The sequence below is a fragment of the Euprymna scolopes genome, chromosome 12, assembly GCF_053919585.1.
Source record: "Euprymna scolopes isolate OS-2025 chromosome 12, ASM5391958v1, whole genome shotgun sequence".
Taxonomy (NCBI): domain Eukaryota; kingdom Metazoa; phylum Mollusca; class Cephalopoda; order Sepiida; family Sepiolidae; genus Euprymna; species Euprymna scolopes.
The window spans coordinates 24,761,641-24,785,180 of NC_136493.1; the positions used below are offsets into that span (position 1 = coordinate 24,761,641).

At 32.0% G+C, this 23,540-nt stretch overlaps 1 protein-coding gene across 6 annotated transcripts in view; it reads left to right on the top strand.

Moving 5' to 3' along the window:
- The window catches only part of LOC145291201 (polypeptide N-acetylgalactosaminyltransferase 5-like), a 568,917-nt gene that overhangs the window by 534,322 nt on the left and 11,055 nt on the right, over positions 1–23,540 (top strand). For 5 of the 6 annotated variants that reach the window (XM_080136781.1, XM_080136784.1, XM_080136785.1 and 2 more), the window contains exons 8-9: positions 19,783–19,900; positions 20,517–20,702. In XM_080136781.1, the coding sequence (XP_079992907.1) occupies positions 19,783–19,900; positions 20,517–20,702 (304 nt within the window). Of the gene's footprint in view, positions 1–1,509; positions 1,721–19,782; positions 19,901–20,516; positions 20,703–23,540 lie in introns of all 6 variants that reach the window. The other variant, XM_080136783.1, reaches the window with a different exon arrangement.

A 23,540-nucleotide genomic window follows, 5' to 3' on the forward strand; every position in this document is an offset into this window, starting at 1 on the left:
AAAAAAAAAAAAAAGAAAAAAAGGAAGGCATTAAATCAAGTTCCATGGCTCTATTTCTATCTATCTATTTCTATTTATTTCTATCTATCTATTTCTATTTATTTCTATCTATCTATTTCTATTTATTTCTATTTCTTTCTCTATCTATTTCTATTCCTATATCTATCTTTATCTTTTTACTAAACAGTATTATTATTATAGTGTAATTATTAAAAGAAAATTTACTGAAATTCATTTCGAGAAGGACCTCCCATTTCTATAACACAGGGCTTCAACTGATGAAATTCACACTGTACCGGATCACATATTTGAATTACAAAGTTATAATTCTTTTAAACAAGTACAAGACATATTTCTTTTTCAAAATATTACTCCAGCTCTTATTACAGGGTGGAACGATAAAAGTGTCGCCCTAACAAAAACACTACAGTTTTATTCTAAAACTTTTATTGAAAAAATCAATTCAGGAAACTTGATTATGCAGTAAAGCTGACATCTATTGAATGTAGCTGCCTTCAACCTCAATCACTGCCTCGATACAGGTCCAGAACTGGGAGCATGCCTTTTTCCACAAACTGGATAGTGACGATCAGGCTAGTTTTGGTGTTGTGGGAGATATGAGGTGTACAGCAGTGCATCTCTGATCTCGCATGTTGTGCGAGGTGATGTTGGTGACATTCTCTCAGTATGACCAAACAAAGTAATCCAGCGGGTTCAGGTTGGCGGAGGAGTGAGAGAAGGGTACAAAGTCATAATACTCCTTCTGAAGTCAAGCCTGGGTCTCTATGGACTTGTGGGCCGGCGAAATAGTCCAGGTTGGGGAATGAGGGGGAGGCAGTGAGAAAAGGGTACAAAATCGTAGCACTCCTTCTGAAAACAAGCCTGAGTGTCTTTGGACTTGTGGGCCGGCGCCGTGTCCTTCTGCCACACCCATGGTCTGCCAGCGGTCACCAGATTGCCCCAGGGGATCACCACATTCTTCAGCACATGTTGATTTTAAAGCTGACTTCGAAGATGTGGCTTGAAACTTTGTTTTCATTACCCTGGCATGTCCCTGTTATTCATGGCAATCCAGCAATGTATTTGAGGGTGCTGGCAATGGTCCTGTTGTCATAATTTGGATCGGTAGGTAGTTAACCACCTGACGAAGGCCAGAGGAATAGTTGGTCGAAACGTTGTGAAACAAGAACTGGAAGATGAGGATAATAGTCCGCTATAAAATAAATGGATGAATAGTAGGTTTACAACAACAACAACAAAAACGGTTTTCATCAAACAGAAATAGAATCATGTTGTTTTTTCTAGGGCAACAATTTTATCATTCAACCTTGTATTTATAAAATCAAGCAGGTGTTAGGTTTAATAAGGTCAGGTCAGGACAGTCCATATCTCATATAATGTAGAGCTGCAACAGGTGAAAGCCCATCAAATCACAATCTGATTTATAATTTGCAACCTATTAAATTCTATTTCAATGCGAAATTATTCAAAAATTGATTTTCCTCTCAGGATGGTTGGAACCAATGCTTGCACGCATTTCTCAAGACAAGCATTATGTTGTGGCACCTGTGATTGACCAACTAAGCGATGACAATCTCAGTTATTATAGCAGTGACATCAAAGATCTTCAGATTGGCGGATTTAAATGGGCCCTCGTCTATATCTGGTTGAAAACCACATCATATCATCGGAACTTTTCTGATTTAGCTGCTCCAATAAGGTCTGTTAATCAGCCTCCTCTGTTTTAAAGGATTTCTTCTTTCTCTTCTTTTTAACATTCCAATCGATTTCATTGATTACACCTTTTGGGTCAGAACCTCTCCAAGATATTTAGCTTCCATTGTCTCTTTACTTATTCACTCTTTTATTTCATCTAAACCATTTTTAACCTTTTTTAATATATTTTTCCAACTAAGAAACTTAGATTTTTTTATGATAAATAAAGAATTATTTAACAAAACTTTCTATGAAAAACTGCTTAGTTCAGGTTCAAATATGTGTATATATGTTTGTCCATATATCCGTATGTATATGATCATTTTGTGTATATAAGTTTTTATATGTATGTTTATAAATGTAGATATATTAGTATATATGTGCTTGTATATAAGTATATGTATGTCCATTAGTATGTATTTGTATTCATTGTATATCTATGTATGTATGTATTTACATTATGTATGTATGTATGTATATGTACATATATATTGTATTCCACAATGTTCTTATTATTGTAATAACTGCTGAGGATAAGCTTTCATTTAAAATTGCCAAACAATAAGTGTATGGAACAACATTTGATAACTAAGTCCATCTCCTAATTTTGCGTCTTATAAATCTTTAGAAGAGGATATTAAGAGCGGATTGCTCATGCTTTAAAAACTGTTTGCTTCAGTTGGACATCTCGTTTGTTTAGGTTAACGATCTAAGAGGAGGGTTACTTTCATATAAAAACTGACGTTCAGGATCTCCCAAAACACATACTTAAATCATTCGTTGACATCTATCCTGATGACACGACCATCTATGGCAACACATCAAAGGCTGTAAATTACAAAGTTCTCTCTGATTCTCTCTCCTCTGATTTTGAGCATGTGGTACAGGGGGGGAAGAGGTGGCTGGTTACTTTTAATGCATCTAAAACCAAGCTCCTATCTTTACATCATCAATGCTCTGATCCCTATCTGGCATCAATCGAAATGGATGGCTCTCAACTAGGGGAAGCTCCATGTTTTGATAAGCTTCTGGGCTTGACCTTTACTCCTCACCTGAAATGGAACACGTAAATCAAGTCTATTGCCAAGGTCGCTGGAAAAATGGTAGGATCCTTCTACCGCTCCAGAAGATATCTCACTACTGATGCAATTCTCTATCTATATAAAAGCCAAGTACATCCAAGGATGGAGTACTGCTGCCACATCTGGGCAGGAACTGCTAAAAACAGCCTATCCTGCCTTGACAGTATAAAATAGGCTTCGTAGCTTAGTGGGGGATGCGCTTTTCTCTTCCCTGCAACCTCTCTCCGACAGGAGAGACGTTACGAGCCTGTTTTTGTTTGATTGTTACTTCCATAGCTAGTGCTCGTCTGAGCTCCAATCCCTGGTCCCCCCTCGCCAATCTTTCACGAAAAACACCTGTCTAGCTAAAACCACTGTCAATAATTTTCCCCACTCTTTATCTGTGCCTAAATCAAAACGTAGATTTCATGAACAAAGATTCTTTCTTAGAACTACACGCCTGTAGAACTCTTTTCCGTTTGCCTGTTTCCCACCTGACTACAACCTGGATGTCTTCAAGTCCAACATAAACAAATTCCTGATGAACCGCCCCCGTAAGTAAGACACTTTATCAAATCTCAACACTAATGTACTGTACATGCAATAACCCTTATCCCCAAGTGGCTTCCAGGCCTTGATAAGTGGTGACTACCTTGTAAAAAAAAAAATATATATATATATATATATATATATATATATATATATATAATGGTTGTATAGTTTGATTTTCTTTATGTAGATCCACTGAAACCCGTGTGATTATTAAAGAGTGCTCAATGCAGGATAGAGCTGGTATATAATTAGTTTTATTATACAAACATTGTTGGTTACATATGTGCGTACATGTCTCAGTGGAATCTCAATTTAGAGAGACCCATCTCATCAGACTGAAGAAAAGAAGCAACACTGAAACGAAAATCAAGGTTCATTCATTTTGTATATAGAAAAGATATTTGGGTTTAAATCACATCCAAATATCTTTTTTATAAACAAAATGAATGGACCTTGATTTTCGTTTCAGTATTGCTTCTTTTCTTCGGTCTGATGAGATGGGTCTCTCTAAATTGAGATTTCACTGAAACATGTACGCACATATGTAACCAATAATGTTTGTATAATAAATATATCATATCTATCTTTCTCTCTCTCTCTCTCTCTCTCTCTCTCTCTCTCTCTCTCTCTCTCTCTCTCTCTCTCTCTCTCTCTCTCTCCCACACACATACATATATATATATATATATATCTCAAAGTGTAAAAATTAAGTTTACAAGCCAAAAGCTCCTGTAAATTTAAAGAGAATTAATTCCAACCAAATAAAACGTTCAATAAAACCAAAAAAGGAAATAGAGCTTGTCATAAGAGAACACAATTAAAGGCAGTCAATAATAATTTCTAAGGATTTCTAGTTCGACAAGATACTCAAAAAGATATATTAAGATTTCCTTAATCTGCGACGCTTCAAAGAATGCGTTCTTTTCATCAGACAAAGATATTCGCAAATAATTATTATAACGATACTCAAATAGGATATATTGAAATTTCCTTAATCCATGGAGTTTCAAAGAAATGCGTTCTTCTCATCAGAGGAAAGATATTAGCAAATGAATATTATAGCGAAGCTATGAATTTGCTGGTACTGACATTAATTGAAACTGCATTATATGAAAATTAATCATATGTGCAAAATAGTTGGTGTAAAGAGTTCATGAAATGGAGAAAAAAATGCGAATGAAAGAATATGCAGTGGTTAGGGTGTTCGAAAAAGCCCTAAAATGTTTGCTATAATAATTATTTGCTAATATTTTTTTCTCTGATGAAAAGAATGCATTCTTTGAAACTCTGCGGATTAAGGAAATCTTAATATTTCTTTTTGTGTGTCCTGTCGAACAATAAATTCGTGTAAATTATACTTTACAGTTTTTAATTGTATCCTTACATCTTCCTGATCTCCAATCTATAACTTACCTGACATACATATATAGGTATAATCAGCAAAACGCGTTTAAAACTTACTATAAATGGAATGTACTATAAAAAAATAAAATCAAATAAAAATTTATGAGTGTAAATTAAATACATCTTTTGATTTTGGAATGATAACTAATATATATATATATACATATATATGTAAGGGGCATTTCAAAAGTAATGCTTTCTATTTTTATTCCGTCCAAATGGATCAGAGAGGATTACAAATTGCTTTGTTATGATCTTTCTGTTGCAGATATTGATGGTGTGAGACTCTAAGAAAGAAACCCCTGTCATGGACGTGCATCAGAAGCAGAGATACGTCATTGAATATTTGGCAAAAGTGCATTGAGAACAGCGATGATTATGTAGAAAAATAAATTCTGGGGTAAAAAAGGTTATTTGTTCTAATGGTACCACTCCCGTCTTCATAACACTTCAACCTTTTGATACTTATCGGAGGCATTCTGATACAAAATCTATTAAAGAACACTAACAGACACATGAAGTACATTTGGGTGAAATTAAAAAAAAAAATCGGCTTGGCTGTTTCAAAGGAAACAAACTCACAGACACAGTGCCTTTTATATATAAGTCAATATCTTATTTAACTCCATTCGAATCGAAATTAAAATTAGCCAAGAATTATAACACACTTCTCTAAATCGAATTTAAAAAATACCACTGACTACATTTTAATTATATTTCTCTCAGCCCTTCTCTCGACAATATGTCTCCACGCACATAATGTCAAGCTAAATCTAAGTGTTAAAATACTTTAAAAAATAATTCTACAATCCATAAAAGAAAAAAAAGTTAAAACAATAATTACAGTATGAAGAGTCATAGACAATGACGGGTAGGCACAGCTTCATAATTCTTTTAACAAAATTAACACATTTCTCTCTCTTTTGAAACAAGGAACAACTACTCTCGCTACTAACTTAATTTTTTATAAGCTAAAGCTTTTATTAGGTTTAATAACCCCCGAGCAACGTCAGAGCTGAACAGCTTAGATTTCATATAGCACTATACATAAACCGGTGAAAGTCTGTCCCTGCACCAAAACCAAGCACCTGAATTATAATTTCTACAACACCTAAGCAGTTTGGGCCATAACGTTAAAATCTGTTTAAACAAGAAATTATCCAAAAATTGATTTTTCTCTCAGGATGGTTGGAACCATTGGTTTCGCGTATTTTCCAAGACCAGCGTTATGTTGTGACACCTGTGATTGACCTGATTGATGAAATGACATTAAGTTACCATCCTGCTGGCATCAGAGGTCTTCAGATTGGTGGATTTTCGTGGCGCATGAAATATGTATGGTTGAAAACCACATCGTATTATCGGAACTTTTCTGACTTAGCTGCTCCATTTAGGTGCGTTAATCAGTATCCTCTCATTTCAAGGGTTTCTTTCTTCATTTTTTTTCTTTTGGGCATTAATTAACTTTTGGGGTGAGAAATTCTTTGAGATATTTCGTTTGTCTTTTCTTCTGTTTTAATTATGTTCTTTTTATATATAAACTATTTGTTGCGCGAGCCGCTTGTTGCACTTGAAAAGATTAGGAAGAAAAACTTATATCGTTTGGCTTAAAAAAACAACAATATTCATTAACGATATTCAAAAAAAAAGTGCTGCCTTATTTCTTGGAACATTGTCATGTGACCCGCGTGAAAAAAAAAAAAAAAACTAACATCGTTTGGTTTTCTTAAAAGAAAAAATTAATATTCATTCATAACGATAATTCAAAAAAAAGTGTTATTTTATTTCTTATAAACTAATTTTAATCTTTCCGTATATTACATACTAGCAGAGGTACCCGGCGTTGCCCCGGTGGAGAGAGGTGCTATAGTAAGACCATTGAGCAACCCAGCCCCCCCCCAAATGTTTCAATCTAAATAGCAGTGAGTGCCCGTGCAAGCAGAAAAAAAAATTAGCCGTAGTAGCCAGGCTCGAACCTCTAACGCAAAAGGAGGTGAAAAAAGCAAACGCATTAACCGTCTCGCCCACGGTGCACTTGTGACGTCATGGCTTTCGAAATAACGCCTTTTAAATGTACATTGAGATCACTAGACATGAATGACTAGCAAAAATGTTGACGCAAAAACTGTTTTTAGCCAATTTTTGGATATTTGTTGTCCAAAAGACCAATCTTTTTAACGATACAAATTTTGTCAGTGTTCATTGATGTGTCAAAAGTTTTTGGCAGACATACACGCACATACTAACACACACACATACTAACACACATTTTGCCTTTTATATAGTAGACTAGCCTGGGTGCTCGACGTTGCCCCAGTGTGTGGAGATGTGTATAAGGGGGTTGGTTGAGCAAAAATTAAAATAGCAGTGACTACCCGTGCGAGCACAAAAAAAAAAAAAATTAGGAGTAGTAGGCAGGCCTGAACCCATAACACGTAAGAGGAAAAGGAGGTGAAAAAAAAGCAAACAGTTTTATCGATGTGCCCACCGCGCTTGTGACGTCACGGGCGTTCGCAATAATCTGTTTTATGCGACGTTGTTCACGTGAGGTTTGAATGACTTGTAAAAATGTCAACGAAAAAAGTGACCCTTCCTTGTAAAAAAAAAAAAAAACCGCTGAGTTGACGGTGAATGAATTAATCTTTTTGAGCTAATTTTTTGATATTCGTTGTCTGAGACATTGATCTTTAAAATGATGCCAATTTTGTCACGTTCTAACGCGTCTGTCGGAAGTTTTTGGTAGACATAAAAACACACTCACACACATTTTGCCTTTTATATATTAGGAGAAAAAGATGTGTTTTTTTTTTTCTTTTTTGCAAATACCTTTCAACTTAGAAGCAATCGTGCATTTAATTAGTTAAGCATATCCAAGTGCATCTGACAACTAAATCCATCTCCTGGCTTTTTCTTTCTCTCTTTCTCTTCTTCGTGTTATTATTACTTTTTTTTCCTTTTTAGAAACTGACAATTTTCATGATATTCTGAAAAATATTATTTAACAAAACTTTCTTTGAAAAAAGGTATTAAGTAAACAAAACAAGTAAATAATCAATTCACAAGTCAAAAGCTCCTGTAGACTTAAAGAGAACATAAATATTAATATTTAAATAGTAATTCCAACCAGATTTAAAAAAAAAAAAAAAAAAAAAACTCAATACAACCAAAATAGGAAATAGAGCTTTTCATAAAAGAACACAGTTAAAAACTGCGAGTTATAATTCACAAGAATTTATTGTTCTTCAGGATACTCAAAGAAATATTAAGATTTCCTGAATTCACTATAACAAGTATTTTGTTATAATCTTTCCTCTGGTAAAAAGAACGCTTTCTTGGAAACTTTAGATTAAGGAATTCTCAATATTTATTTTTGAGTATCCTGTTGAATAATAAATTCTTGTAAATTATAATTTACAGTTTTTTATTGTGTTCTTATATATATATATATATATATATATATATATATATATATATATATATATATATGAGAGAGAGAGAGAGAGTGTTATAATGGAATAATTCCAGGAGGAAATCCGGGTATGAGAGCTCAATGTGGTAAACAGAGCAATAACATAAAAATATAACACACACACATATATATATATATATATATATAATGTGTGTGTGTGTGTGTGTGTGTAAAAATTGAATATAAAAATAATCAAAAATAATTATATATAAAAAAATATTTTTAAAAGTATTAAATAATTATTATTATAAATATTTTTTTTATACTTACAAATACTAGTGTTTCATGCTTCGCAATCATAAGTGTAGGAGGTGACAATTCCTACCGGTCGAGAGATTCAAACCCAGTCATGAAACCACCTTTGACTCCATTTGCTAAGCCTTTACCTCCGGACCACTAAACAATCGCCAGAAGAACGAAGGAAATCAACAAATTATAAACACCAAACTAGAGTGTAGACAGACTAGAGTTTTCAGTACATGTATGTATATATCTGTGTGTATACCTTTGTGTATATCTGTATGTGTATGCCTGTGTATATATCTGTATGTATATGTATATATATATATATATATATATATATATATATATATATATATATATATATTATGTATTTGTCTATGTATTTATTTGTATGTATACCTATGCATATATTTATACGTATATATGTATATGCCTGCGTATATATCTTTATGTACTTGGGTATATATATGTATGTATATATCTGCGTGTATACCTTTGTGTATATCTGTATGTATGTGTATGCTTGTGTAGATATCTGTATATGCCTGTGTATATATCTGTATGTATATGTGTGTGTATATGCATGCACGCATATTGTGTATGTAGATATGTAAATCCGTATAGAGATCTGTGTAAATATTTATAAACGTATTATGAACGCGTATAGCTATTATACTAAAACTGAGTCAATCAACGTTTATTTCTTTAAGGCTTTTGTTTCTATATGTTTAAATTTACACAAAATGCTAAAATATTCCACAGATTTAGGATTGAATATTATGTTTGAAAAATCTTCAATTTTAATTGTTTCTAATTAGCCGTAATTTGCAATTAACTTACCAAATTACCTTTCTCTTACCAAGTTTATACCCATCACTCTCTCTCCCTCTCTGCATGTTGTTATTTTATATTATATCTATTATTCTCTCTTTCGTTTCTCTCTCTCTCTCTCTACTAACATTTGCATCTCCCACTCTTTGATAATTTTTCTTTCTTTTACGTAAGTGTTTTTATTTTATTTTATTTTATTTGCGATTTATTGTCTTTTTTATAATTATTTTTATCGTATATCTAATCTATATTATATTTCTCTTTGCCTGTCTGTTTATCTCTCTTTTTCTCGGGAACTACTGGGCCGATCTGTCTGAAATTTTGTAAGGACCTTTGTTATAACAAAGAACAATGAACTAAGTGTTATGGTATCCATTGGGGGATTAGCATTAAATGCACAAATGAGCACAAATTTAATCATATTCTGCAATCAATTCTGCATACAGCACTTGTTTTAATCAACGGCTATAACTTTTGCTCGTTTTTAACGGGCTAAAAAATCTAGTGTTTTAAAAATCGAAGGTAAAAAAAAAAAAAAAAAAAAGATTGAAACAATTCATTAAAAACAAACGGCAATATTGCCAAAGAAGAAATTATTTAATCCAAAGCGGTACGGGGGGGGATTAAAGAAGATAGAAGAAACTGATTTTGGATTAAAAAAAAATCTTTAACGGGCTTTGCGAACTCACTTTTTCCAGATTCAAAGAATCAGAGTTCAACGGATGATCCAACGTGCCACATTCTTTTTTAGTAGAGAGAGAGAGAGAGAGAGAGGAGAGAGAGAGAGAGAGAGAGAGAGAGAGCTTATAGAAGGCTGTTAACAATGTAGAAATATACCAGGTAGATAGAGGGATGACTGAAAACGGGTAAAAGTGATAAAAGGTTTTGTATATATGCGTATGTTTATATTAGTATGCATTTCATGTGTCTGTATATGTAAGTGCGTTTGTGTTTGTATATGTTGTTTGCAAAGTTCTTATCAGGATAGCTGTTGGGATAAGTGTGTCATCAAAGATCGTCTGACAGCAAAGCCATCATCTGGACTTGTCGCGTCGGAAGAAAGGATGGAAGACAATGGTTACGAGCGCTTTAAAATAATTGTTGACATTTTAATTGTGTTCGGTTAAAATCTATGAAAATATATCTTCATAATGTTTCGCTTCAACTTTTTTGGTAATATTTGTGTATTTATTCTCTCTCTCTCTCTCTCTCTCTCTCTCTCTCTCTCTCTCTCTCTCTCTCTCTCTCTCTCTCTCTCTCTCTCTCTCCTTGTTTATGGGTATATCTCTGTTACTTTGATACACTTCTCTCTCTATCTTTCTTTTTTTCTTTTCTCTCTCTCTCTCTCTCTCTCTCTCTCTCTCTCTCCGTTTATATCTCTTTGGTACTTTTTCTCAACTTCGTCTTTCTTTTACTTTGTTTTACATAAATATATTTATTTTTAGTGACCTATATTTTTAATATTATTTATCTCATATTTTATTCGACATATTTATATGTACAATATGGAGTGCATGAATTGAAATATCAGTTATTAGGTTGGCGCAAAAATAATGCTTTTTTTTTTTTTTTTTTTTTTTTACATGGCGTTGAACGTCGATAAACGACATTATTTATGCACCAACCCAATAATATAAAGATTTGAAAATTTAAATATAAACAAATCTTTAAATTTTCTTTTCTATTTCTAAATTTGGTGCTTATTCAAATGGTACTTATTGTAGGCAATTAACAGTAAAGAAAATAAAGAAAAGTCTGTACGATGTACGTGTGTTCGTTACAGAACGAAGATGTCATATTCCAAAAATCACAAAATTTGAACTAGCAGTAGTTTTTTGTTTTGTTTTGTTTTGTTTTTTATTCAAGCAAATCTCATTTTACGACATAGCTAGTCATAGTGTTTTAGTTGGCCATGATTAAATCTGATGAAATTAAAAAAGGGGAGACAACACAAATTGAAGTCGAGACTTGAAAAAATAGCCTTTTGTTTAATACAGTTTAGTAGTAAAATCGCTAAAAATCGTAAATTTTGATTTTCTTAGTTTTACATAAAATTCCTTGATCGATTTAATTTTTGGAATATGGTATGTTCGTTCTGGGACGAATACGTACATCATACATACCTTTTTGTGTGTTTCCTTTACTGTTAATTGCCGCCATAAATGTCAATCTGAATAAGCACCCTATATTTTTATGTTAATTGAAAATAAGAAGGGATTTTTTTTTTTTTTTATTGTTTCTCTTTGAGTTATTTTATGAATTTAAAACTTTATTATTCATAACCCATTAAAAAATCTTTACAAAGAAATTTATAGCCAAATTATTATCTTTAATGATTTCCTTATTCCAAATTTTCTGAGTGTGTCTGTGAAAAGTATGTTTTTAATGGTTTTTAATGGAGTTATTTCCCTTTTTTATGAGCTCTGTTTTAAAAGATAATTTTTAAAAAATACACTTTTACATTCTGAATAAAATATAACTACATTTATAACATACATTTTCCTGGTAGAAGATGTGTTCTTATTGATGTTATCTTGGTTTTAGCGGTTCGACAATCTTGCATATTTACCGATACAAACGATTTCCGGTTTTGAAACACGTCGGGAGTAAACGGTGTTACTTAATCTGAAGACCCCCCCCCCGCCATATTACGTCCTTTGCTTAATCGATTCGAATTTATTATGTAGTTTAAATATATTTGGACAAATCTTTTTTTTCAGTTTCATTATATTTATTTTATTTTATTTTATTTTATTTATGTGAAAATTTGATTTTTTTTTTTTTTACTAAGTAAAAATTAATTTATTTTCTTTTCCATTTATATTAAATTTATTTTAATTTATTATTTTAAAAGAAATATATTACTTTCTATATTAATTATTTCCATAAGTATTAACTGCAAATAAATATATTTCAAAACATTTTCTGTAAATAAACATGTTTATTTGAAAAAGTTATTGTCAAGTAATGTCTTCCAACTTTTTCCCCTTTTTTTTTGTTGTTTTTTTTTTATATAGAAAAATAATGTTAACAGTACAGTCGCACCTCTAGATACGAAAGACTGTTTACGAAATTTTCAACTTACGAAATGTTACGCGAAAAAACTTTTGTCCCTGCATACGAACAAATTTTCAGAATATCAAAAATACAAGTGAAAGAAAGACTATTTTTTCAGGCATCCAATTCTTCAAAAATCTTTTTTTAAATCGAGGTTTTACTCGATTTAAAAAAAAAAATGAGTAATATTTTAGAAATGTTTGTTAATTTAAATAATATAAATTGCAGTAAGATTTTCTGTTTAAATTTTTACCATACACTTTCTCAAATTTTTATAAGTGGTAGAGGAGTTTATTATTCTTCTTAGAAATCCCAAATTATGTGTCAGAAAATAAATAATCCATTTTACTTTAAATCTTTTTTTCTTCCGCATGTCTCTGTGCCCATAGATTTGATTAAAGTCGTGACCTTACGATTAATGATTAAAATATTATGTCATATCTCTGTCGTTTTTTATTAAATAGAATTTTCTATTTAGATGTCAAAGAAAAGTTAAAAAAAAAAAATAGGAAGTAAAGCTATTAACGGTTATATTAGGTACTATTTGGCTCTTATTTAATTCAGGTTTTACTCTTGCTATGAACGTGCAAAATGAATAGCCGATGCTCAAAATGTTTAAACATTTTCACCCCTTACTTAAAAATTTATCAAAAATCAGGAAATAAACCAAATCAGTATTTATCAAATAATGATCACAGAATATAATGAACCCATTATTTTTATTTGAATCTTAGTGGAAATGTATTATTTTATTTAAACAAAAACACTTTTACTAAAGTTATGGTTTTCAGTAAAAAAAAAAAAAAAAAAAAAAAAAAAACTTTAAAGCATCGTAAATTGTTACAATAAAAAAAATTAATTTTTTTCAGGAACATAAGAAAAAAAAATCCCCTAAATTTCATATTAATGAATTCAATATAACTCGAAGAAAAATTAATTTCTCGAACTACCGATATTTTCATTGAATTAAGCATTGTTTATTTAATATTTTCACGCAAAAATATTATAATTGCAAAAAATATTTCTTTTTTTCTTTTTTTTAGATAACACGTTTCGTATAATTTTTATATGTAAGATGCTAATATTTTCCTTGTTCGAATGAACGTGTAACTTTCAGCATAACATAATTTTTATATAATCTTAAAAAAGAAAAAAATAATAATTTAAAAGCAGGAACACAGAAAAATAATTAAATTAAAAAAATGGTAAAAATTATACAAACGTTTATGATAGGAATGTACAGGTGCTCGGCTGGGGGGAAAAAAAAAAACAGCACCTCCTACCTCCCTCCAACTATCTGACGTCATTTTCAAACAACGTTTTGACTTTCTGACATTTTGAGCTTCCGTAGAACACATTCTTAGACGACTTTGTTTTTGTTTGTGCAAAGCCAAAATCTTTCACTTTTGGGGCCTATTTAAGCTATTTTTTGTACAAACAAGGTTTTTTTATTTTTATTTAATTCAATATCTTGGGAGTTTACTTTATTAATTATCTTTGAAACAGACCCAGAAAACTAATATTTATCCTTTGAGGGATTTTTACAATGAATTTAAATTTGAAAATTTAACTGAACTTATCAGTTTTCGAATGTCGCCGTGAAAACGCTTTTCATTATAACTTTTTTTTTTTTTTTCATGTGTACAAATATTTTTTTCCTTTGGGAAATTAACTTTAGTCTTTAATCTTTCGAATACAATTAAAAAGTAGTTGGAAACCTACAAAAAAAAATTGTGATAAACCGGCTTTGAAAACTAGATCCCCCTATCTTTGTCCGCCCATTTCTTGCCCGTACCTAATCCTTATTTTAAAATTTAATGAGTGTTTTCATTGGGTTTGGAACGGATTAGACGATTTACATGTAAAATGTCTTTTGGATACGAAAATTTTAAGGTACGAAAGCCAAAGCCGAGCCAGGACCAATTCATTTCGTATCTAGAAGTCATTTGCATTTTGAAATGGTTTATTGAAAAAAAAAAAAAAGGAAATTATTGAAATTATAAAAATAAAAAAATTAGTCTTTATGTTCACTTTTATAATAAATATTTGTTTATGAAAGTTGTTTTTTATAAAACTAAAACTTCAAAAAATAAAATCTAATTTCATAAGCATATTTATAATAAATAAGTTAAAATAAAGACTAAACTTGTTATTTTCATAATTTTGTTATTTCTATTTTTATATTTTATATATATATATATATATATATATATATATATATATATATATATATATATAAAATGCTTTGTTTTTAATTTCAATAAATCGCTTCAAATTACAAATACTGTTAAAAATGATTGGTAATAGTCAGTTATCGTACTTCCTAATTTTCTGTGGCGCGCTACCGGAAACGGTGACAAGGCAAATCAGTTTCTTTGCTTTTATTATGTATTGGATACGTTTTTCTTTTTTTATGTTTGAAATTTTGATTTCAATAATTTTATTTTTATACTTTCATAAACATATATTTATTATATAAATTCAAATGAAAAAACTTATTTTTTAAATTATTTTTTTTTATTTTATAATTTCATGAACATATATTTCTTATAAAATTCCAAATAAAATTAAAATAATTTTTTTTAAAATTTTATTATTAAAAGTACAAATAAACACTAATTATGTTATTTTTATCTTTTTATAATTTTTTAAACTTTTTATTGTATAATTTTCAATAATGTCATTTCCTTATATTTTATTTCAATAAATTGTTTTATAAATAGAAATACTGAAGAACAATAAAAGTGAAGGGACTGATTTTTCTTGTCACTGCTTACGGTAGTGCTCTGCAGAAAATTAGGAAGTACGTTAGCTGACTATAACTAAATGATTTCGTGATGGAAAACCTTTTTAATAATTAAAAAAACAAAATGAAATAAAATAAAAAAAAAACAGAAGGGACTATTCGGAGTCCTCACCGCTTCTGAGTAGACATTGTTTGCCGCCGCCGCCAACAACAACAATAATAATAATAAAAAAAAAAAATAATAAAAAAAAAAAATAAACATACTTCAATGAAAATAGTCAGTTTCTAGATATTCTTATGTATTGACCTACATTTTCATCAGGGTCTTTAAATTAAGTAAGTGTTTTACTTCCGGCGAGTTTCAAAACCGGAAGTCGCTTGGTTCGGTAAATACGCAAGCTCGCGGAAGGATCTTATGCAGAGCTTTTTGTGCTTGTCTGGTTAATTTTTGGCACAGGAACTATTTATCTATTGAAAGCTTCAAACCGTTTCTTTCTTTTGTTATGGAATTATTATTATACAGCTCACCAAAGTTAAGCAAGGTTGAACCTGACTAATATTAAACGAGTGACTATTTGAGAAGAGCAGATGTTGATGTAACAAAAGTGCATAAAGTACAGAATAGTTCACATTTGGAAAATTGTAAAAAAAAAGGAAAAAAATGGCCATAAACGTAAACCCCGATTACTTAGAAGACAAATTTTTATAGAATAATTTGGATTCTCCGCACTACTTTTCTCATCTTGTTATTTTCACAACGTTTCCGCCGATATAATCTTCAACATTCTTCAGGTGTGTATCTTGACAAACGTGGGAATCTTTCTGTCAAACTCAGGAATCTGCACAGAATTTCAAAGGGAATCCTTTATTTAATTCATAGGGATAACATACTCCTGTCTTAAGCAATTCACACTTGTATTCTTCGTATCACTCCGCACTGAGCATAACTCAAGATGAGAACAGTAGTCCGAAAAATACAAATTATCAATCCTTATCTAAAAAATTTCGAAACCTAAAAATGTATGCAATAAAAATGTTATAAACATTATAACTCACTGGACTTGATAGTGAATTTCATTCTAATGCATTTTGTATAACTTATGTGTTGTTTTTTTTAGGGAGTGCCTTACAAGTTATCGAGCGTTAACTATTCTGTACGTTTACCCCCTCAAAATGTCTTCGAGTTCAAATTAATCTACAAATCAATCATATACAATTTTGGCATAAAATGACTCAGCAATTGTTGATATGCCATAAAACTAACCACCACCACCACCAATAATAACAATTTAGTTGAATAATCTCTTTGATATCTGAGAGAGAGAATAATAATATTTGTGCACTTACGTGTGTTTATTAAATGAGACCATGTGTGTGTGTGTGTGTGTGTGTGTGTGTGTGTATAAGGAAAAGGTAGTTTGCTTGAAGCATTGCTGGTAAACAGATATGTAAGTGTATAAGAAGGCTGTTAGCAATGTAGAATACTGAGGTATTGAAGTGATGTTACGTATAAAGAAAATCAGACAGACAAACAAACAACAGTTGTTTATAAGTTACATCACTTCAATACCCCATGTATTCTACATTACTACAGCCTTCTTATATATATATAGCATGAGTATGTTATTTAAAAATCATGCATTACAGTGTCTATTAGGTGTGTACTGGGGGTTTCATCAATCTGGCCCTGCTGGGTCCGGAGTAGAAACTGGCTTATAGTAGTAGATCAACTCTTCAACGTCATTTAGTTGAACGACACCCGGTACTTGTACTGAGCTGGTCACTGAAATGTCGTGTCTGCTTGAATGCTGCACTCAAATTAATTGTCCTTAGTCAATGGAGGGGGAAACCCTTCTATACTAAGGCAATTTTATTTTTGCAGAATCCCCTTTTGAATGGAGCTGGTGATCTCCGACATTAAACCGACCTTGTGTCACATTTTGTTTCGTGAGAAACATAAATAACCAGTCGTCTACTGAACGATGCTGAAGAGCTGACCTGCCATTACAAGTCATTTTCTACCCCAGACCTGGCATGGTCAGATCGACGAAACCCTGGTACACCCAATAGACAGTGTCATGTAGTGTTTTTAAAATAAAGTACTTTATATTAGTTCTTGTAGAACCTAAAATCAAGCATTTTTTTTTTTCAACTAACTTATGATATATATGAGAGAGAGAGAGAGAGAGAGAAAGAATTATCTACAGATAAACTGTGTCGGTGTATCACAGTTCTTTAGTGTGCTTAGATGAGGTGCTTGAAAAATTATTGTGATATTTAATTGATGAGAATAAAAGTTTGGTCTGATTTTTATTTTATTTTTTTTTAATCTTTTTTATAATTTTTGTACAAATTTATTCCTGACAGAAGTTCGATTATATTTAAATCAAATTTTATTATTTTCAACTTAAATAAAATTGATCGAGATGGTTATAATTTTGGCAATTTATGAAAAAATAAGTTAATGGAATTCGAATTTCAATATATAATCTTAAAATTCCAAAACTGTATTCTATTTTTTTTTTTTAATGTTATAAAATTTATAATTAAAAAATAATTCTATAGTCCAAGACCATTAGATTGGTGGCAGGGGGTAGCAGGTAAGTTACTATTTTCAGAACAGTTCCTTATAAGTAATAATATTGTTGATGAAATGAATCCACCAAGAAAGCGCTAAATATTGACGACAGTGTCAGACTGATGCAGAGAAGAAAAGCAAACAGCCAGCGAGCAAAGAAACATTAGATGAGCTCGCCATCCCATCCACCCACCCTCTCCGTCTCTAGCTTGGTGCACACACACACGAGGCAATAAAAATATTTTTTATATTATTTAAAAAAAAAAAAATGAAGTTTGCGTTACAAGTTTTTCTGACTGACGAAAAATCGACCGGTGTGCGTGCGACTACACCACACAAGGAGTTATTAAGTAGCACTTTTTTTAGGCTTTGAAATGACTCGAGAAAGGATAGACTTTCAGTCTTCGAGACTATTAGCAAACACTCTGCCAAACTAGTGTACACCCTCTGTCAAAAGTGACAAAAAAAATATACTTCACCATTTTTCACACTAATGGCATAATAATCACATTGACACATTAGATCGCCAAAGTTAAGCATCATTGAATTTGGTCAATACTAAATGGGCGACCAAGTGGGAAGACCAGATGCTGTATCTGCTCTCCGCTTATCTCGGCATTGTTTCCAGTCATCATGAACTTCTTGCTACAGATGTGTGGTTTCAGATTACACAACCATTGCTTCAGTTTTATGCTTAGCTACCCTAACAGAGGGTATCCATTGTCTCGTGAGACCGAATGGAGGCCTATTCATCTATAACGAAATTATGATTTTTATTATGACCGAAAGAAAAAAAAAAAATCCACCGTTGAATTTTTGTCGAGAATGGAGGATTTCTTTCTAAATTCATTTCAGGTGATGAAGGTTGCTGAACTTGCTATTTGCTTTCTCACTTTCCCTCACCACTTGAAATGGTTTCGTCTAGAGGCTAAAAAAAAGAAAATGAACATTTTTTTTTTTTGCTAACTTTTTGTGACAGGACAGATGTATATTTATTTATTTACAAAGACATATTGGTCATTATTATAGAGCAAAGGATGAGGTGATGAAAATGCCTAAAAATGGTATTTCAAAATTAGGTATGACAGACTGACAGGAATGGTATTTTAAAATTTAGTGTGACAGACTGACAGAAATGGTATTTTAAAATTAGGCATGACAGACTGACGGAAATAGTATTTTAAAATTAGACGTGACAGACTGACAGGAATGGTATTTTAAAATTAGGCATAACAGACTGACGGAAATGGTATTTTAAAATTTGGTGTGACAGACTGACGATGGATGAAGCCTTTTCTGAATATGTGGATGCATTTAAAAATCAGTTTAATTGAATTTTTTTTTTTTTTTTTTTTTTTTAAGGTTATATCCTAATGCTTTTGGACTATAAAATTAATTCAGCAAATGTCTACATTTTATGCTTCATTCATAAATAGAAGTAGATAATATTTTCTGTATATTGTTTTACTTTGAATTGAATATTTGTTTCTTTATAAATTGATTTATACTTTGATCTCATGTTTATAGATTTTGAGATGAGGATTGATAATTTGTATTATTCGGACTACTGTTCTCATCTTGATTGTTTTGTTTTTATCCGGTGTTACCGCCAGCCTTTTTCGGGTGTATCTTGTTGATCTTGGGAATCATTCTGTCAAACTGAGGAATCTGCAAGGAATTTCGAATGAAATCCTTTATTTAATCTACAGGGGGGGGGCATGTTCTTGTTCTGTCATCCATGACTGCATAGAAGTCTAAAGTAATTTGCAATTGTTAGTATCGCCTGCAATGAAGATTGACCTTTCAATTTTTAGAGGAGGGTTACTGACAACTGAATTTTACCAAGTGCATTATCCGTTATGCCACGAGTCCATGGATTAAATAAAAGGTTCTGTTTGAAACTCTGCGCAGATTCCTAAGTTTGATAGAAAGATTCCTGAGTTTTACACTCCTGATAAAGGTTGGGGGTTACATCGGCTGAAATGTTGTGTAAATAACACTCAAGATGAAAACAGCAGTTCAAATAATTCTATCGATTTGCAAGAATCTTTTGTTTTGGTTTTTTGACTAACGGTTCACTCACCGCAGGAAACGCTGTTCTAATTTTCTTTTTTTCTGCTCTCAGGTCTCCAACAATGGCAGGTGGCCTGTTTGCAATTAGCAGGCAATATTTCACAGAGTTGGGCACTTACGATGCTGGTATGGATATATGGGGAGGAGAAAATCTAGAACTTTCTTTCCGGGTAAGATACTTTATTTGAAACCGTTATTTATTTTTAAACTTTAGTGAGAATCTGCTTTCTCGATATTAGAGAGAGACAGATGCTCCTTTATTTCTTTGTGTAATTTAAATATTAATTTACTTGTCGATATGTCCAGTATCACAAAAAAAAACATCACAAACGTTAAGTAATGAGAAACGAATTACCTCCCCTAATAGTCGCTCTTAATCAGTTCAAAATTATTAAAGCATTTCCTCTCCAAAAATTAAAAAACAAACAAAAAAACAACATGGCTGTTTGTTTACGGTTTCAAATTGGCTATTCTATTTTATAATTAAAAAAAGGTCGTGTTGAAAGGAGACTTTAAGTTTTTTTGTTTTTTTTTTATTATAGTTTCTTTGTAAAATAAAAAAAATGCCGTCCCCTTAAATAATCCAAAGTTTACCATTAGTGATTACTAAATTACCACTTTACATTCATTAACCCTTAACCTCGAGTGGCCTTTGTGCCTTGGTAAGTTATGAATACTTTGTAAAAACAAAAATTAATTTTTGTTTTTAAAGTTTTTATTCTTTAGAATTCTTAGATGTATTTATTTCAATATAATTATTTTTTGTCACGGCTTTTTTATGTGCAGATCTGGATGTGCGGGGGTACATTAGAAATCATTCCATGTTCTCATGTGGGACACATTTTCCGTAAAAGAAGTCCATACAAATGGCGTACAGGAGTCAACGTAGTTAAAAAGAATTCAGTCCGACTTGCGGAAGTCTGGATGGATGAATACAAAAATTATTACTATGAACGGTTTAATTACGATTTGGTAAGTCAGCCACTTTTCCTTTCTTTTTTTTAATTTTGGTCTAAATTTAATTGGATGCTGAGTGTAATGATCACGTGAAGAAAATATTGTATTTTTGTATTTAATCTGGGAAAATCGAACAAACCGAGACTTGAAACCTCCAGAACTGAATTAACCTTTACTGACAAATTGTGCTTTCAAGTCGTTTTTCAAAAAAAACACCAGCATAGGAAATATTTCTTAGTTTTATGGATTTTCAGCCCAACTGGTCTTCAGAGTACAAGTCTAGGCACGGTTCAACAAGTGAATGAGGGGTTTGTTTATGTTTGTGCATCAATTGCTAATTTCTTTCGCATATGGGTGTGTCACCTTACTGCATAAAAAAAAATTTTGGCGGTAAAGAGTTAACTGGAAAAACTAAGCCTGTATCCATAATATACAGAATTTTGGGTGTTTGTCTAGAATTCTCCCTATATTTAAAAGTTAAAAGTAAAGAAAACTCTATATAATGTACGTTATATGTGTAACGTGACCGTCCCAGGGAACGGTTAAGCTTCCCACAGGAGGGGGCGGGGGGGGGGGGGCGGTCACGACTCCCGAAATACTGGGGAAATGATTTTTTTTTATTATTATTCTTTAATTTTCATTGGTGTACCCAGGTGATGGTAAAAGACCCTATTGAAAGAAAGATTGGATTTGTGATTTTCGTTTATATGAAAATTAGCAAAAATATTAATTTATTTATTTATTTTTTTTTTTGTAAATTGTACTCCGAAAATGGAATGACTCAGGGTTCAAGACTAAGGATGTTTATAGTTTGAGTACAATGCGTGTGACCCAGAGAGTCGCGGGGAATGACCTTTTGGGGCATGAGAATGCTTGCAGATCTACAGGTGCACTCAAGGAGGAGAGAACCTCCCCTGGGGTGACGTAACTGGCTATGATTGGTCCAGGGACCAACCCCGGTTTCACCCCTGCCCTGAGTATATGAACGGGGCGCAGAGTCGAACCCAACAGTTGAAACTGAAATTGGAGTCTGAGTTGTTGAGTCTGAGACTGTATCTCAACTTGTAAAGAGTCACCACACCCTTCTCTTCCTGCATCATCCCCACCGCAATACCGAGAGAAATCTACCTATTGATTCAGTGGAGTCTGTCAAAATCAACATTAAACTATGGACAAGTGTACATAATTATATATTTGTATATCTTATCTTGAATTTAATCAGTAGAATACAGCAACTGAGTTGTTTTTCTTTTGTGTGCATGAAATTGCTTTCCTTCTAGCGCGACAGATCAACGAAGCAGCAACATATCAACCCGGTTGCGAAATTAAAAACGGCCGAATCGATCGACAGGACATGCCACACTAAGACACTTTGCTAACCTGCGAAGAACGGGTCACATCTGCAATGGAAAGAAAATATTTTATAAAACTCACATAAAGGGATCAAGTAGTTTTATATTTAAATAAGAAAACTCAAATTTTATGGCTAACTGAGGAGCAACATCATCTTGAAAACTGTCTCACAAAACAGAGGAGATAACTCAACATAATTCAAACTTGCAAGATTTTTGTTGTAATGCCTATGAATTCCTATTAATCGCCTTAAAAATTATTTTATATTTCATAAAAATAAATCTACTAGGTCAATTTACATGATTTTTGAAACACTATTTTTGAAACCGGATATTTTCTGTAGTAAGGTCCTTAGCATTAGTGACCGACAATGTTGAAAGGTTGAGGTGAAAAGCCAATGATCAGGAAGCCAACAAGAAGATGATCGCATTTTGGAAAGTTCAATTTAAAGATGGAGACCATATTCTGTTGAGATTATCTTGAAGTTGATTGTAGTCGTTTTTACGAGCCTGGCATCGTCTGCAAAAATGTACCTTTTCAGTCAATTCATATGGAAAATCATTGACATATAAGAGAAACAGAATTGGATTGAGGACACATCTTTGAGGCACGCCACTGTATGAACTTACCTCTGAGTTAATAGAGAAAATAAAATAAATTTATTCTTGTTGATTATTTTTACAAAAAAGTAAATAGTAAGGTTCATTATTCAATCCCAAGCAACGTTGGGTCTTCCTGCTAGTCAGGACAATAATAAAGATTTAAGAGTCACAATGATTTTTAAGGGCATCTAGAAATATGGAGAATGAAATTTGTTGACATCGAAAAGAGAATAAAACAACAAAAACAAGAAAATTTTTTAAAAGTCACCAATTTTTTTTTATTTACTTATTTATTTTAATGGAAATCGCTTGAAACAAAGTATGAAGCCACTTGATTTAAGGAGCTAACAAAAACGAAAGCTGATTATTGCAAAGACAGGAGATGCCTTTTGGCCTTAGTCTTGAAATTTTCACTGTTGTAGGTAGAAGGAAAACAGTGAACAGGAAGAGAGTTCCACAACCTTGCAGTCCATGGAAAGAAGCTACTGAGATAGGAAGCAATGTTACAATGAGATATTAAAACAACGACTTGATGGAGACCACTAGACCAACAAATTAAACAAGCTGGTACAAAGGAAGCAGGATAATTCTGAGGAACGTGCCATAATAGTATTTGTATAAAAGACTGAGACTAGCAACATCACGTCTGTGAGAGGGAGGTTGCAGTGAAGAAGAAAGAATCAAATTAAAGATAAGTTTCTGCAATTTATCAAGAATTCTCAAATAGGACACAGATTCACCAGCCCAAATATGACAAGACAACAGTACTCATGTGTGAGAAAGTGTTTTGAGTGGCAGAATCAATTTTATGAGAAGCAGAAAGAGCAGTGGACTTAACATATAACCTCCAAGAAAGATTTGATGAGAAACAAAAATCAAGAAGTTTCAGAATCGACTT